This window comes from Salmo salar, chromosome 15 (assembly GCF_965601325.2).
Source record: "Salmo salar chromosome 15, fSalSal1, whole genome shotgun sequence".
Taxonomy (NCBI): domain Eukaryota; kingdom Metazoa; phylum Chordata; class Actinopteri; order Salmoniformes; family Salmonidae; genus Salmo; species Salmo salar.
In genome coordinates this window covers 91,489,138-91,507,354 of record NC_138305.1, presented here as the reverse complement: position 1 = coordinate 91,507,354, position 18,217 = coordinate 91,489,138, and the positions used below count along the sequence as shown (strand labels likewise).

General features: G+C 43.9%; 1 protein-coding gene across 1 annotated transcript; it reads left to right on the top strand.

Moving 5' to 3' along the window:
* Positions 1-976: 976 nt before the first annotated feature.
* On the top strand, positions 977-18,076 carry LOC106572455 (uncharacterized). The gene is made up of 7 exons (XM_014146654.3): positions 977-1,376; positions 8,681-8,888; positions 9,238-9,295; positions 9,410-9,488; positions 9,649-10,217; positions 13,964-14,101; positions 14,197-18,076. Exons 2-7 carry the CDS (start codon positions 8,755-8,757, stop codon positions 14,761-14,763), a joined length of 1,545 nt encoding a protein of 514 aa, XP_014002129.1. The 5' UTR covers positions 977-1,376; positions 8,681-8,754; the 3' UTR covers positions 14,764-18,076.
* Positions 18,077-18,217: the final 141 nt, after the last annotated feature.

Below are 18,217 nucleotides of genomic sequence, written 5' to 3'. Positions count from 1 at the left end.
TTTGGTTGATGCTGAAGGACAGCTGCACTCAATAGGCCGGGTTGAAATCACAGTGATGAGGGCACACTTTTTCAAACGGCTTTTATTTTATGCTCCAGCTTCTAGTGACCTGTGACACAGTAAAATAGCCTCCGGAATAATAGGCCTATTCGTTTTTTTAATCCAGTGATGTATACCACATTAGCCTGACCAATCAACTTTTTTTAGTCATCCTTGGTGATTACGAATCAATACCACTCACCACATTAGTATTACACGTTTATTAGTAGTCTACACCAGTGGTGTAAAGTACTGAAGTAAAAATACTTTAAAGTAGTACTTAAGTAGTTTTTTGGGGTATCTGTGTTTTACTATTTATATATATTTTTTTACTTTTACTCCACTACATTCCTAAAGAAAATAATGTAATTTTTACTCCATCCATTTTCTCTTACACTCAAAAGTACTCGTTACATTTTAAATGCTTAGGGGGACAGAAAATGGTCCAATTCACACACTTATCAAGAGAACATCCCTGGTCATCCCTACTACTGCCTCTGATCTGGCGGATTCACTAAACACAAATGCTTTGTTTGAAAATTATGTCTGAGCTAGCCATACATTTAAAAAACAAGAACATTTAGCCGTCTGGTTTGCTTTATATAAGGAATTTTAAATTATTCGTACTTTTACTTTTGATACTTAAGTATATTCAAAACCAAATACTTTTAATATTTACTGAAGTATTATTTCACTGGGTAACTTTCACTTTTACGTGAGTCATTTTCTAATAAGGTATCTTTTACTTTTACTCAAGTATGACAATTGGGTACTTTTTCCGCAGCTGGTTTAAAAATGGTCCTCTATTTCAGCACAGGCGTCCACATCTGTATGATGGCTTAGATATTAAATATTATTCCAGTCTCCATTGCATTCATTCGCTTCCCGGTCCTTCCGAGGGATGGCGCTAGAAAGAAACAATAGACTAATAATTGGGGTTCTCAAATTCTCTCCATCACACGATTCTACCTCTACCATTGAGCTGAGCGAGGAATAGAGTGTAGAGAGATAGATGGAGGGGGTTTGAGAAACTGTGGAGGAAAATCTGACAGTTCGACACAACACAGGTGATACAGTGGAACATAGTTAATCTGTCTGCTTGCTTTGCTTTTCCCTTTAGAAACGGTTCGCATTCACAGGGGGTGGACGGAGGTGTCAAAAATGCCAAACGCAATGATGCATTATGCTCATGTTTTCTAAACACACAAGAAGCTCCGGTTATCGCCTTTAATTGATTATGCTAGTGGGGAGTGGATGGTCCGACTGGAAGCAGAATTTGAAGGAACCGACCAAGGTGGATGCTGCGCGCCGTCGCGCATCCGGAATCACAGAGCTGAGTGAGTATGAGATTAGCTCCTGGCACAATGCTCTGCATGTCTGTCAGCATGTGAGAAATTATCATATATATACATCATTACATTCTAGATGTTTTTCCTGACATACATTTGATTATCCTTTTCACATTTTGCCATTTGATCATTGATTGGTCAGCTTAATACATAGCATTGCGCGATTTTTTCCTTTGTGTTGTTCACAGGCTCCGTTACCATAATTTCTATTGGTCATACATACAGTACAGCAGACACGTGTGCAACAGCCACAATGTCACTGCACTGCTTGGCTTTTGTGATTCGACGTCTAATTAACCGATTTATCAGAGAACCTGGATGCGAGCAATATGTACACGTTTATGTGTAGCCTACGTTGATATCGTATGCTTAGCATTCAATAGTCCTCTGTGAATCATGAAAGATAATTAACATTAGACCAATACAATTACTGTTTTCTTCCCCCTCCCCTCCATCAAAAAGGGGCAATGGGGGTCTGTCTTTGTCGTGTGAGTTGCAAGCTGCTGACCTCAGGGACGCAAGCAACACCGGCGTTGTGCGTTCATTTTCACTTTGATCTTGACATGTTTTTTAAATGCTTTAATCATGGAGGGAACCATAGACTAAGCGGTAAACGAATAGAGATCACCAAGTTTAGTCAGACAGTGAATGAAATCACACACACACCACTGCATCGATTTTAACCTTTTTGGGGATGGCATTCTTTGACAAATGCCTTGGCACTGCCAAATTCGCCTTGCGTGATCTATCTGTTCACACCCAGTCTTCTCTGTCATGGCCAGTGTCATGGTGTGCCATGCCTGCTCCGTGTTTGGGCTCTAACCTGTTGTCTCCGGAACCACCGCAGTTTGAGCTGTCGGGGTTCTCGATGTTAAAACCCAGTTTATGAGAGTGTTGTGGTTGGTGCAGGCAGGGGCGCGAATCATTACAGGTGCACATAGCAGACTACTGGACTGATGGTTAGGAAGCGTTTAACACCCTTCTCTCTATACGCACGCGCGTGTAGCCTACGTGTGTTGCTTACTTGTGGAGAATACATATGTTTGAGCCTGCTACAGGATAAAATGTATCAAAGGAGAACGGTGGTTTGGGATTTGCATTTGTCAGCTGTATAAGGTGTAGACAAATGAATCTCAGTTGGAGTTCAGAGCCATGGCGGGGGAGAAGAACCACAGGGCCAGTATATGAGCAGCTTCCTGTAGCCTATGAAGTCTTTATGGCACCCAATACTCACACATATGCATGAATGAAAACATGCAACTGAGAATGCTCTCACAGACAATATTCTCCCTCACTCAGGGCTAAAATGGTTAATCATTACTGCAAGCATTCACCTCTTTCACATCATCACAGGATCATACATCTCTTTCTTTCTCTCACACATGCACACACACACACACACACACACACACACACACACACACACACACACACACACACACACACACACACACACACACACACACACACACACACACACACACACACACACACACACACACACACACACACACACACACACACACACACAATTCAAAACCCATGGGTCTGTGTGTGTGTGTGTGTGTGTGTGTGTGTGTGTGTGTGTGTGTGTGTGTGTGTGTGTGTGTGTGTGTGTGTGTGTGTGACTGGAATGACTCAGATATAAGGTGGGTCTGCTCTCTCCCAATTGATTGATCAGTATTGAAGCAGATGAGCTGCTATGCTTACTGTGGCCAGGGACAGTTCAGGACATAGAGAGAATAGAGACAATTAAATATGTTGGCGTGTGTGTGTGTGTGTGTGTGTGTGTGTGTGTGTGTGTGTGTGTGTGTGTGTGTGTGTGTGTGTGTGTGTGTGTGTGTGTGTGTGTGTGTGTGTGTGTGTGTGTGTGAAAGGTTTTGATGATGTGATGGATAAGCAGATTACTGACCACCAGTAAAATACATTCATTTGGGATCATACTATGTCTCTAGGGCACATTCATCGTGTGATCATGTTTTGGTTTATTGATTGACTGTATTGGTAAACAATAAGGCTGATCAATGGGAATTCTACTGGAACGTTAGGCTACCTAAAGTTTCCAGAAACATTCCCAGTTGGATGCACAGAGGTCTAGCCACTTAACACAATTACCTCTGTCCACTCACTGTTCTTGACACCCGAAAGAAGCGTCAGAACTGCCATTAGCAGTATTTTGGAGTCCACACAAATGTCTTGGAACCCCCAGAATAATTTTACAAATGTCTCTTTTTTGATACACGTATTCCCTTTGTGTGTATACTCCTTAGGGTAACCCTGGCCTACCAAATGTAAGGTGTTGCTGTTACTCCTCTAATTGTCTATGGATTATATTGCTGGAGCATTGCATGCTTCAGTTGGTCTTTCATATTCGTTCTAAACTAAAGGAACATCCCGTAATAATTTATTTCCCTGCGCTCAACTGATAGCATAGAAATCACCCAGAGAGAGGTGGAGAGAGGGAGTGCTGACATGTTTTAATTACCGGAGCCCTAGATTTGAGGCAGAGGAAGATCTGTTTGTATGGGCCTGGGGTTTATGAAGGGTGTTCCAGTTACTCGCTTCTCCCACCCCGTTTTTTTTTTTGTTTCTTTCACTGACTTCTGCATTCCCTCGCTGTCTGTCTGTCTGTCTGTCTGTCTGTCTGCCTGCCTGCCTGCCTGCCTGCCTGCCTGCCTGCCTGCCTGCCTGCCTGCCTGCCTGCCTGCCTGCCTGCCTGCCTGCCTGCCTGCCTGCCTGCCTGCCTGCCTGCCTGCCTGCCTGCCTGCCTGCCTGCCTGCCTGCCTGCCTGCCTGCCTGCCTGCCTGCCTGCCTGCCTGCCTGCCTGCCTGCCTGCCTGCCTGCCTGCCTGCCTGCCTGCCTGCCTGCCTGCCTGCCTGCCTGCCTGCCTGCCTGCCTGCCTGCCTGCCTGCCTGCCTGCCTGCCTGCCTGCCTGCCTGCCTGCCTGCCTGCCTGCCTGCCTGCCTGCCTGCCTGCCTGCCTGCCTGCCTGCCTGCCTGCCTGCCTGCCTGCCTGCCTGCCTGCCTGCCTGCCTGCCTGCCTGCCTGCCTGCCTGCCTGCCTGCCTGCCTGCCTGCCTGCCTGCCTGCCTGCCTGCCTGCCTGCCTGCCTGCCTGCCTGCCTGCCTGCCTGCCTGCCTGCCTGCCTGCCTGCCTGCCTGCCTGCCTGCCTGCCTGCCTGCCTGCCTGCCTGCCTGCCTGCCTGCCTGCCTGCCTGCCTGCCTGCCTGCCTGCCTGCCTGCCTGCCTGCCTGCCTGCCTGCCTGCCTGCCTGCCTGCCTGCCTGCCTGCCTGCCTGCCTGCCTGCCTGCCTGCCTGCCTGCCTGCCTGCCTGCCTGCCTGCCTGCCTGCCTGCCTGCCTGCCTGCCTGCCTGCCTGCCTGCCTGCCTGCCTGCCTGCCTGCCTGCCTGCCTGCCTGCCTGCCTGCCTGCCTGCCTGCCTGCCTGCCTGCCTGCCTGCCTGCCTGCCTGCCTGCCTGCCTGCCTGCCTGCCTGCCTGCCTGCCTGCCTGCCTGCCTGCCTGCCTGCCTGCCTGCCTGCCTGATCTCCTTCTTGACTATAACAAGCAAATCACAGAATGTGAGTCTCTTACTAGGATAAAAATGATCCTGTGAATAGATGAGTGTTTCTATGCCAAATAATTAGAAAATTATTCAGGTGTTGTTGTATTGTATTGGGAGAAAAATATTTATTAGTGACTTTGGTTTTGTTTTGAAGAGTGGGCCCTTTGCAACCAGCCATGAGGGGGCAATCTTTACTGCATATGATGCTTAAGGGCTGATGGTAGGTTAACAAGCACAGCCACATTTTTTTAAGATTTCCATCCCAGCACCTTAAACCCCCCAGATCCTGTCTTCACAAAACAGATGAGCATGGAGATACAGGCATAAATACATCATGTAGGCATAAAGAGGTGCATCAAAATGCTCTAAAACATGTCTCTATGGCCTCTCAAGGACCCACACCATATGTCCTCACCTTAGCTCACTGATACCCCGACATCATGGCCAGTCACTACACTTACACCCAGACAGGTAGGGCAACACAAGGGGATGTCTAGAGTGAGGATATGGGGAAGGACCAGATTAGAAGAAGATTGAACATTTACAGTTAGAGGTTTAAATGCATAGTAGAGTGCCATAGGATGAGGGGATTTTATCTGGCTGGGGAGAGGGTCTTTGTTTAGCAGAGGAGCCTCTGGTTGAGGGCCATTTGACTGCTCTGCTCGGAGCGCAACGTCCAATTGGTTGGTTTAGAGAAAGAGCTCTAGGGCCAGAGATTACACTGCAGTGCTGAGGCGTCATTCTGCCTAAGAACCTAGGGGAAACGCAAAGAGAGAGAGAAAGAGAGAGAGACTGGAAATGACAGCCTCTTCTCATCATCAGCTTTTCAGCTCCTTCAAGCACCTGCCACGGAACTCCCACACACACGCTGATGGCCTCTCTTTTTCTTCCTCACCTTCCTTCCAGCCCTACTCTGCTTCCTCTCTTCCTCTTGCCTTACCCTTGCTCTCTACATCTGTGGTCTGTTCTCAATGCGATTTAGATGTAGTTACACTGGAATCTGTCAGAATTGTGACTGAATAGAATGTCATTGTGGATCCATTTGGGTGTTTCAGGATATTCTGGTGAGAGTGTTACAAAATACATATTCTGAGTGAACTCTGGGGAGAGTGTTGACAGTTGAATTCTGTTGAGAAATGTTTAACATTTTATAATGTTACAGGTTTTTTCACCTCCTGTCTTTAACACTTTTATGACACGTTTTACACACAGTATACAATATATAAGTACGCCCATTAAGTAGTAAGGTAATGCAGAAGTGTGATAAAGCATGTTTCCTGCCTCAGTGTATTGTACAGTCATTGCCAAAGAGCTGTATGTAGGGGTTGACAGTTGCTCTAGTGTAGCAAAATATATTTTATTAATAAATTATATTAACATGTATCAACCAGGGATTTAATTGCGAGTGAAGAAGGAGCACAGTTTGTGTTTGTGCTCTGTTGAAAGCACTCTGTGTCGTACTTGTGAGAACAGCTGAAGGCGGTTTGGATGAAACCATATTTTTGGAGGAATCAGAACATTGTCTCCCATATCATTTGCAATGTTGACATGTGCCCTACTAGCACTGTACAGACCACCACCACACCACACTGCAATGGTAAGGCTAAAGCTAATTTAACTGAGCTGTTTCAGCCATTTTGGATCACTACACTAGTATGCTAATGAGCTACAATACAAACCATGTTAGTGCATACCAAATTGGCTCATTGGTCCCATAGCCACTGAATTGATCTGACCATCGTTGACACTCTTCTGGCTAAAATGAAAACAATGTGTGTGCATTCCACTGATTATCTACTCCCAATCCCAAAGAGGATATAAGATAAATGCTTCCAAGATACCGTATCAACACTTGCATACAGTATCTGTTGGTGGTGATATTCCCTGTCAGGAATTTTCACATGTTGGGAACCCCCCACACACCCCCCACACACCTCCACACCTGTTTCCTCTCTACTAGAACAGGATTCAGTGCAGAGCTCTCTGTTTGTAGGAGACAATTTACTATTATGTTAAATTGAAGAGATGGTTGAGAGATAGGGATGCCAGACAGTGAGGGGAGAAAATGGTGTGTTTGTGTTTGTGTGTGTGTTTGTGTGAGGGAGAGAGAAGGAAATAGGAGTAACCTAGTAGGAGTTAATTGAAGAGGGGAAAAGCACCTGTGAAATTGGACATACTGTTCCTACTAATTACCTAGCAGCTGGTCTGAACCAGTGTTCGAGAGGAGATGGGGGTAGTGGGGCCTAAAACAATGTTGTACTGTTAACAAGGACAGCAAGGCATATTATACTGTACCTCAGCATGCTGTGTGTCCTGAGGATTTAAATGTCAAATGTTTTTCATGCCATGTTATGGCACTCCATAGTTAGCATTAATATATTTAGAAGCACAGATGTCCCAATAGCCAGATGCAGAGACAAAGTTGATCCTCTCTCACTCCCCCCATCTTTCCTTCCATGTACTAATGGAGACCGTACCTACTCAGCCTCAACTGTTGGTCAACAAGAGGCTATGATATGCTCTGGGGAAGTCATGAAGGTTGAGGGTATAGAGACTTTAGACTCTACTGTAGACCAGAGTGGGATAAGTCATATGAATCCTAACGTTTGAAGAGTGTTACAGTATATTCTCCAATGAATATATCTGCAAGAAGAGGTTTGGGAACCTGTTTCAAAATAGGCTAGTACCTTGATGGTTGCTGGTTCAAACCATTGGTGGTGAATATGTTTGCTTCTGTAAATATGTAGTTCAGTAAGTAAATCATTAGTAAACCTTGAAGAGTGTCCCAGGACAGTTATATCAGAAACACATCTGCATATCTGATGTCCCTTGGAGATTTGGAGGGCATCATTAAACAATCCTGATAACAACTTGTCCTCATTGTCTGAACCAAACTGCCTACCTAAAACATCTCTTTCACTGAGAGAGGAAAAAGCTTGGAGGATAAAAAAAAAATCTAAGAAAATATGGTTTCCTCTGTTCTGTCTTCTCTTTGGTTTTGGAATAAGATAACAATGTGGGCCTCCTCTCTCTGTTCCTATTTACAGTGTTTTGAACAAATGATTAAAACCTTTGGAAAATTATGATAATTACAGAGGTGAAGAATTATATTACACTTAAACAAACAAATATATCAGAATATCTTCAACTGGTGTCTCGGGGATGATTGATATCTGTGTGTGGAGGAAAGGTCCTGGTAAGGATGTTCCCTGTGTTGACTGAAGACTAAGTGTATGGTTTAGACTACATTGTGTTCGTTTCAAAGACATAAGTCCAGCACAAATTTGAATCTGGATACCAACTCCATTGCTGGGACTGATATTCATCTAGAACTATGGGCTCTTTGGACACTACAGGTTAGCGACCTGATGTTTTTGGATCTGTCAGAAAGCAAAGGGGGAAAAATGGCCCACATCCTTAACAAGCCCAAAGGAAGAGGCCGCAGGGTAAATGACAGTCAATGGAGGGGAAGAGAGACAGAAAACAGAAGGACAAAAAAAATGAGTGGCAGAAATGCTATGGTTGACCTTTTTGTATATTCCTGTCTTTCTTTTGTTTGTTATTGGTGCAACCAGAGCAATAGAAGCAACTGTTGTGTGTCATAACATGTTCTCCATTTATTTGAATGATATGTTTGCCCCAATCCCCATTTTAATTCTGTGTTCTTAAATAAGACCAGCTGATCTGTATGACAAACAACCCATCTCTTTCCTCTCCTTCTCCATCTCGGCAGATCCCAGGGAGTTTGCGGTGTGCATGTGTGTGGTGAGTGTGTGGTTGTGAGAGAGAGAGCGCCAGCGCTCCCACATGGCCTCCATGCAGGACGGGCTGAACTTCACGTCTCCTACCTACGGCAAGGTCCTGCTGCTGGGTGCCATCGCTGCTGCCTCAGCCTTCATCGTTACCATCCTCATCGTGGTGCTCTGTGTGGGCTGCCAGAGGTGAGACGAGTTAATGTGCATGACCATGTGCACACATGGAGATACACACATTTATGAGTAACGGAGTTAAGAACGTACTGTAAACTCACTCCACAGCTAGTTTGTCATTTTGCCGATGGAGCTATCGAATTAGATATCTTTTGAGAGTTCAAATGGTCCGTACGTTTTCAAGGAGGGTGGTTACGTGTGCTAGCAAGGCAGAGGTCCTGGGTTCGAGCCAAATCAGGAGGAAGTGGTACTCGCTTAGCAAGCAGCGTGACGTCCATAACACCTGTACGAATTCACATACACACGCACGGACACAGCGGTTTGCATGTTTATAATACATTAACTGTTGTGTTTAATATAGGAAGGGAAAGACGCATAATGTCTCCAGTGAAAGTGGGAAACACAGGTTGATGGACATGGTGAGTCGTAGAGATCACTCCAATAACCACATTTAACACTTTAGGTAAAAACATGGATACATTTAGCATTCACAAGCAATTGATAAAATCATTTGTCTGTTTGTGTGTTGTTAGAGTATACTCAGGCAGTCAAAGCTGCGTTCCATCAGCAAGTCGGACGGTGAGATGAACAAGCTAAACTGCAATGGCAAAAGTGAGTAGAACTCTTAGGCATAAGAGTGTCACTGTTCAGCTCAGTTTGTGGAAATATTCACCACATAACAAACAATGATCCTTACCACTTTTACAAGGCTTTTTTTCATATACTGTAGGTGAAAGAATGCCAACCTTTCTGGTTTCCATGTGTCCTGCAGAGTCATCTAAAAAGAACCGTCCGTCTAGCATGGACCTCCTGCCCAGCCGCCGGTCCAACTCCGACCTCCGCTCCGGGGGAAGGACGCTACCCCAGATCCCCTCTGGCACCGGAGAGGACGGGGAGCACACCTACTCTGAGGTAGGTCAACGCTCCTCCCCGAAGCGTGGCCCTGATAACAACCTCTACGCCATAGTGGGCAGGGCCGGAGAGACCGACACCCCAGCCCCTCCGGCCGTCCCAGCCAACACCCCTGCCCCCCCTGATCTAGACGGGGATGGGTTGAATGAACCGCTCCCCGAGCCTGAGCCCATGCCCCAGGCTATGGCTCATCCGCAACCCCCGGAGACGACTGCGGAGTATGCCTGCGTCCGGAAGCTCCGGAAGGTGGACAAGGCTGTCCCCCAGAAGAGAGACAGCGGGACCGATATGGGGGAGGCACCGGTGCCGCCTCCCCGCCACGCCCCACCATCACACCCTGCCCCGCCTCCGCCACACCCTCAACACCCTCACAGCATGAAGATGCCCCGGAAAAACGTGGATGCTTTCAAGCTGCCCACCTTCCCCAAGGTTGGTAGAGAAATGGCTGATGGTACAGAATGATAAAGATAAAGGTTGTTCATGTAGGAAGTCCTTGCCAAAGTCAGAACTTGACAAAGGCAATGTGTTCAGAAATGTTGATTCATTTCACTACATTTTTCTGCCTATTTGTACGTGTCCTTGCAGTTCCTTACATGGATTACTAAAGGCTGTATTTGTGTGTGTTTATGTGTTTTGTATAGAGAGCAATGAAAGTCGATTTCTCCTGATGCCTCTTTGCAGCTCAAGCAATTCTGTTAAGAGCTAAACATTGAATTGTAATGTTTAGAGCCAAATGAAATGCATTTATATGTCTGTTTGCACACATTTCCTCTCTCACGGCCCATTTTAAAACCTCTTAAGGATCGGACCCTTTTTTCCAATTTCCACCTAAAATGACATACCCAAATATAACTGCCTGTAGCTCAAGACCTGAAGCAAGGATATGATATTCTTGATACCATTTGAAAGGAAACACCTTGAAGTTTGTTGAAATGTGAAATGAATATAGGATAATATAACACATTAGATTTGGTAAAAGATAATACGAACACAAAAATATGCGTTTTCTATAAAAAAAATCTTCATGATCTTTGAAATGCAAGAGAAAGGCTTTTTATCCAGATAGGAGTTTATGTGTAATTTAGATATTGGCCACCAGATGACAGCAGTGTGTGTGCAAAGTTTCAGACTGATCCAGTGAAGCATTACATTACTACACTATATTTTGTATCAAGTCTGCCAGGAGTTTGCCCAAATGTGCCCGAATTGGTCAATTGATACATTTTAAAGTACAAGTAAAGTACAGTAAAGAGGACATACAAAAATGCTAAGATAATAAAAATGTTAAGTTTACACACATCCAGGAATGTCAAACATGATGGATAATTACCTTCACTACAGGAAAAACACTAACCTTCACACATCTACAGTTGAAGTGGGAAGTTTACATACACTTAGGTTGGAGTCATTAAAACTAGTTTTTCAACCACTCCACAAATTTCTTGTTAACAAACTATAGTTTTGGAAATAACTATAATCTACTTTGTGCATGACACAAGTAATTTTTCCAACAATTGTTTACAGACAGATTATTTCACTGTGTCACAATTCCAGTGGGTCAGAAGTTGACTGTGCCTTTAGACAGCTTGGAAAATTACAGGAAATGAAGTCATGGCTTTAGAAGCTTCTGATAGGCTAATTGACATCATTTGAGTCAATTGGAGGTGTACCTGTGGATGTATTTCAAGGCCTACCTTCAAACTCAGTGCCTCTTTGCTTGACATCATGGGAAAATCAAAAGAAATCAGCCAAGACCTCAGAAAAGAAATTGTAGACCTCCACAAGTCTGGTTCATCCTTGGGAGCAATTTCCAAACGTCTGAAGGTACCACATTCATCTGTACAAACAATAGTATGCAAGTATAAACACCATGGGACCACACAGCCGTCATAGTGCTCAGGAAGGAGATGCGTTCTGTCTCCTAAAAATGAACGTACTTTAGTGCGAACAGTGCAAATCAATCCCAGAACAACAGCAAAGGACCTTGTGAAGATGCTGGAGGAAATAGGTACAAAAGTAACTATATCCACAGTAAAACGAGTCCTATATCGACATAACCTGAAAGGCCGCTCAGCAAGGAAGAAGCCACTGCTCCAAAACCGCCATAAAAAAAGCCAGAGTACGGTTTGTAACTGCACATGGGGACAAAGATCATACTTTTTGGAGAAATGTCCTCTCGTCTGATGAAACAAAAATAGAACTGTTTGGCCATAATGACCATCGTTATGTTTGGAGGAAAAAGGGGAGGCTTGCAAGCTGAAGAACACCATCCCAACCGTGAAGCATGGGGGTGGCAGCATCATGTTGTGGGGGTGCTTTGCTGCCAGAGGGATTGGTGCACTTCACTAAATGGTATCATGGGGAAGGAAAATAATGTGGATATATTGAAGCAACTTCTCAAGACATCAGTCAGGAAGTTAAAGCTTGGTCGCGAATGGGTCTTCCAAATGGACAATGACCCCAAGCATACTTCCAAAGTTGTGGCAAAATGGCTTACGGACAACAAAGTCAAGTTATTGGAGTGGCCATCACAAAGCCCTGACCTCAATCCTATAGAAAATTTGTGGGCAGAACTGAAAAATCGTGTGCGAGCAAGGAGGCCTACAAACCTGACTCAGTTACACCAGCTCTGTCAGGAGGAATGAGACAAAATTCACCCAACTTATTGTGGGAAGCTTGTGGAAGGCTACCTGAAACGTTTGACCCAAGTTCAACAATTTTAAAGGCAATGCTACCAAATACTAACTGAGTGTATGTAAACTTCTGACCCACTGGGAATGTGATGAAAGAAATAAAAGCTGAAAGAAATTATTCTCTCTACTATTATTCTGACATTTCACATTCTTAAAATAAAGTGGTGATGCTAACTGATCTAAGACAGGGAATTTTTTACTAGGATTAAATGTCAGGAATTGTGAAAAACGGAGTTTAAATGTATTTGGCTAAGGTGTATGTAAACTTCCGACTTCAACTGTAGATGGCTGGGCAGGGTTGGTGTTGGGCCAGAGACACCATTTGAATATAAAAATTGATTTTATCAAACAAAACTATGGTACATTTTATCTCTGGGACTCTCAGGATGACAAATCGGAGCAAGATTACTGTACATTATTTACCTTCAGAGGTGAATTTATTAAACCAGTTGCCTTGATAAAAGTGTTTTGTTGTTGTGCAGTCTCCTCAAACAATAGCATCGTATTTTTTCACTGTAATAGCTAGTGTAAATTGCACTGGTGTAAAATACTTAAGTAAAAATACTTTAAAGTACTACTTAAGTATTTTTGGGGGGTATCTGTACTTTACTTTACTATTTATATTTTTGACAACTTTTACTTTTACTTCAATACATTCCTTAAGAAAATATTGTACTTTTTACTCCATACATTTTCCCTGACACCCAAAAGTACTCGTTACATTTTGAAATCTTAGAAGGACAGAACAATTGTCCAAATCACACACTTATCAACAGAACATCCCTACTGTCTCTGATCTGGCGGACTCACTAAACGCACATGCTTCGTTTGTAAATTATGTCTGAATGTTGGAGTGTGCCCGTGGCTGTCCTAAATGGTGCCGTCTACTTTGCTTGATATAAGGAATTTAAAATGATTTATCATTTTACTTTTGATACGTAAGTATATTTTAGCAGTTACATTTACTTTTTATACTTAAGTATATTTTTAACCAAATACTTTTAGAGTTTTACTCAAATAGAATTTTATTGGGTGACTTTTACTTTTACTTGAGTCATTTTCTATTAAGGTATCTTTACTTTTACTCAAGTATGACAATTGGGTACTTTTTCCACCACTGGTAAATTGGACACTGCAGTTAGATTAACAAGAATTTAAGCTTTCTGCCCATATAAGACATGTCTATGTCCTGGAAAGTTGGCTTTTACTTACGTCATTCTAGTCACATTAGCGCACGTTAGCAACAACCATCCCGGTTTAGGGACACTAATCCCATAGAGGTTTTAAGGACTGACTTGTATGCTCCTTAGCAGAGGGGAGCAAAAAGGGATTTTGAACATTAAGCCTGAAACATTACTTTTCATTACAGTCCGCCAAGTATTGTACAAAAGCATAATGTTTTATTTGTTTTATTTTTGTGTTTCATCTTAATCATATGTGAAGTTGACAACCCATTCATCCTGTTCTCTGATTGGCTGGCAGGAGGCAGTGTTCATGGGTAATGGAGAGCAGTACATATGGAAGCCCCCAGAGGATGATGACATCACCATGCTCCAAAACAAACCGTTAGGCCCTCTGAGTCCTCACAGTGGAGAGAACATACAGCCTTCCACTGCTATGGTGAGTATGTATGTCATTACAAAGTACTGTATGTGTGTATGGTGTTTATCAGTTTGATTAGTACTGAGGGTTGTCCTGTGCTGTGTGGATTCCAGGTTGCAGAGATGTACTCCAAGGTGTGCAAACCAAGCAAGAAGAAGAGAACTGTTCCTGGGTCTCCTCCAGCAAACATTGGCTTCCGGACCTTGGGGCGTGGCGACCGGGACCGGGAGCGAGATGGGGGGTTCAGTGTGGTGGTCAAGCCCCAGACCTGGGCCCCGCAGGAGGGGAAACCCGTCGGAGGAGCCTCTGCCACTCTGGAAGACCACTGTTATGAGTCCATCGAGACAGGGGAGGAGTGCGACCCCACTTATGAGCCTATGGAAGGTGGTGGCGGTTGGAAGCGAGTTGGAGGAACCGAACGGCCTCCCAACACCTGCGCCACACTCAGGCCCAGGAGGAAGAAATCCCATCAGCCCTTGCAGCAGCAGCAGCCTCCCCCGCCGCCGCCCACACAGCAGACCCCCAAGTTACAGCACCTTCCAGCCAAAGCCCTGCAGCTGCCCGGGGAGAATCTGTACGAGAGCATTGGGGAACTGAAGCAGGGCGGAACTGCCAACTCCAGCACCACTACCATCTTCACCTTCAACGACGGCATGGAGATGTATGTTACTGGGCTCTAAGGCTGTGACCTACCTGACCTCTTATCTCCTTCCCAGCATTTAAAAAGAAGACCACGGTCGGGAAGAGCTGGTTGAGCCCCTCTCATGCTCACTCACACATACTGTCTACATTACAGTCATAACTTCCTGCCTTTCAGAGCCTAGGGCAAAAGGGTTGGTCAGTGGTTAACGGGCTGAAGAGAAAGTCCTTTGCTGGGTCTAACCCCTATCTTGAATCCAAAGGTAGTGATGAGAAATGAGCACAAAACTATTACAGAGAAATCTGTACGATGGTAGCACTATTTTAACAATGTGCACAGCACAATTAGAGGGAAAATGACCTAAATTCTTCCCCCATTTTAGTGGGTAAAATCGTAGAAATAAACTCAGCAAAAAAAGAAACGTCATCACTGTCAACAGTGTTTATTTTCAGGAAAATAAACGTGTAAATATTTGTATGAACATAACAAGATTCAACAACTGAGACATAAACTGAACAAGTTCCACAGACAGAAATTGAATAATGTGTCCCTGAACAAAGGGGGATCAAAATCAAAAGTAACAGTAACAGTCAGTATCTGCTGTGGCCACCTGCTGCATTAAGTACTGCAGTGCATCTCCTCCTCATGGACTGCACCAGATTTGCCAGTTCTTGCTGTGAGATGTTTCCCTACTCTTCCACCAAGGCACCTGCAAGTTCCCAGACATTTCTTGGGGGAATGGCCCTAGCCCTCACCCTCCGATCCAACAGGTCCCAGATGTGCTCAATGGGATTGAGATCCGGGCTCTTTGCTGGTCATGGCAGAACACTGACAATCCTGTCTTGCAGGAAATCACGCACAGAACGAGCACTATGGCTGGTGGCATTTTCATGCTGGAGGGTCATGTCAGGATGAGCCTGCAGGAAGAGTACCACATGAGGGAGGAGGATGTCTTCTCTGTAACACACAGTGTTGAGATTGCCTGCAATGACAACAAGCTCAGTCCGATGATGCTGTGACACACCGCCCCAGACCATGACGGACCCTCCACCTCCAAATCGATCCCGCTCCAGAGTACAGGCCTCGTTGTAACGCTCATTCCTTCGACGATAAACGCGAATCCGACCATCACCCCTGGTGAGACAAAACCGCGACTCGTCAGTGAAGAGCACTTTTTGCCAGTCCTGTCTGGTCCAGTGACTGTGGGTTTGTGCCCATAGGCGACGTTGTTGCTGGTGATGTCTGGTGAGGACCTGCCTTACAACAGACCTACAAGCCCTCAGTCCAGCCTCTCTCAGCCTATTGCAGACAGTCTGAGCACTGATGGAGGGATTGTGCGTTCCTGGTGTAACTCAGGCAGTTGTTGTTGCCCTCCTGTACCTGTCCCGCAGGTGTGATGTTCGGATGTACCGATCCTGTGCAGGTGTTGTTACACATGGTCTGCCACTGTGAGGACGATCAGCTGTCTGTCCTGTCTCCCTGTAGCGCTGTCTTAGGCGTCTCACAGTCCGGACATTGCAATTTGTTGCCCTGGCCACATCTGAAGTCCTCATGCCTCCTTGCAGCATGCCTAAGGAACGTTCACGCAGATGAGCAGGGACCCTGGGCATCTTTCTTTTGGTGTTTTTCAGAGTCAGTAGAAAGGCCTCTGTAGTGTCCTAAGTTTTCATAACTGTGACCTTAATTGCCTAGTGTTAGTGTCTTAATGACCGTTCCACAGGTGCATGTTCATTAATTGTTTATGGTTCATTGAAGCATGGGAAACAGTGTTTAAACCCTATACAATGAAGATCTGTGAAGTTATTTGGATTTTTACGAATTATCTTTGAAAGACAGGGTCCTGAAAAAGGGACGTTTCTTTTGTTGCTGAGTTTATAATTAATTTCTATGGTTAAAACAGTGTTATTGTACTGGCAATCCTGGAGCCCTAGTTTAGGAACAAGCGCAACTTTCAGTTTTCTCCCTATGTAGCACTTAGTCTGTTTATGGCAGACCTTTCCCCCAAGTTGGTGAATGTGTGATTCAGGAAAAAATTAAAATAATAATATAAAATAAATTAATATTAATCAAAGGACTTGAAAGCTCAGGGACAAAGAGTCAAATTATGAGAGAATAATGAACTAAATTGCAAAAATGTTGGCATTCTTCCTAAAAAAAACAAAAATAATTTTCACCATATTCACAGATAAAAATACCAGATATTTTTCCCTTTTCATTTGTTACATATCACATGGACACTCTCCACTACCATCTGTAAATTAAGTGTTTTACTTCAGTTTTACTGTTTTTACTTGTCAATCCTTTTCCTGCACTTTGCCTGCTTAATGTTGCATGCTAAAAAAACTCAAACAAAAATCAAGCTCTGTCATGTGGTACCGAAGAACATTTTTTTTTGTTTTTTTACTGATTGTTTAGCTGTTATGTTGCTTTGTTTCTCTTAGAGAGCACAATGTCATTCTAATTCAGGATAGCTTTGGCTACTAGGAATCTCTGGCAATCGTTACTGTCAAGTTGGTCACTGCCTTCGTCTTCAACACAGAGAGGAAAGGATACTACTATCTGAACCACAGGGGCCATATCAAGTCAAGGGGACATACTGGTGAAGTCTACACAAATCTAATAGCTCCATCCTCAGTCTCAAAACTGGCTCAAACAAGATACTGCTTCTGCCTCACGATGGTGATTTCACCCTCCTAAGCTTTGAACGCAGGTGGAGCATTCATTAACAGACTCTATGTAGCGATCTCATCATTTCACTGATGAACATTTTTATGTCCTTTCAATTGCCAGTGATATCCTAATTGAAAATAAAAAAATTCAGCTGTCCAGTGACAACAAATGATAACGATACAACAGAGAAATATAACACAAAATGTAATCTCAACCTGGACACTAAAGAACTTCATTTGACCAAATATACCCAGCACATAATGTGGTTATTATTCTGTATGTTGATGCAATGTGTACGTGCGTATGTTACAAAAAGAGAAAGAATAATAAATATATCATTGGTGTCAAGAAATCTATCTTTTACTATTTATGTTTGGCTGTATTTTTGGAATGACTTATCTGGTGACAAAATTGCAAAGCAATGAAACAATGTGAATTTTGATGTTTTTGTTTCATTTTTCCAAGCCATTTAAGTTATGGTGTGTTCTTTGAAAAGCCCAGCTAAGTTTTATGTGGCAGCTAATGTTGTGTGTTTGCTAATCAGACTACAGGGTCTTGTACTCGAAGCTTGTAATTAAGTGCTAAAAATGCAAAAGATTGTAATGTTTTATATCAAGATTACTATTCATGAAAATGTCAGTCAAGTTTATACTTTTGTAATAAAGTGGCACTTTGAAAAATTATGTTTTCTCTAAGCTTCACTTAAAAATATATATAATCTAAACATGTACCTCATGTGCCTTTTATTAGACGGGATTAACTCCACCAGAAGGTAATAAGTATTTGTCACTAGACCACAGCACAGTCTAAAGCTGTCCCTCCAT

What these genes read in the sequence shown, in the direction of transcription:
- LOC106572455 (XM_014146654.3), top strand. Translation starts at nt 8,755, where the DNA reads ATGGCCTCCATGCAGGACGGGCTGAACTTCACGTCTCCTACCTACGGC. An exon ending in CTCTGTGTGGGCTGCCAGAG is followed by an intron (nt 8,889 to 9,237) that starts GTGAGACGAGTT and finishes TGTTTAATATAG; the next exon opens with GAAGGGAAAGACGCATAATG. An exon ending in AGCTGCCCACCTTCCCCAAG is followed by an intron (nt 10,218 to 13,963) that starts GTTGGTAGAGAA and finishes ATTGGCTGGCAG; the next exon opens with GAGGCAGTGTTCATGGGTAA.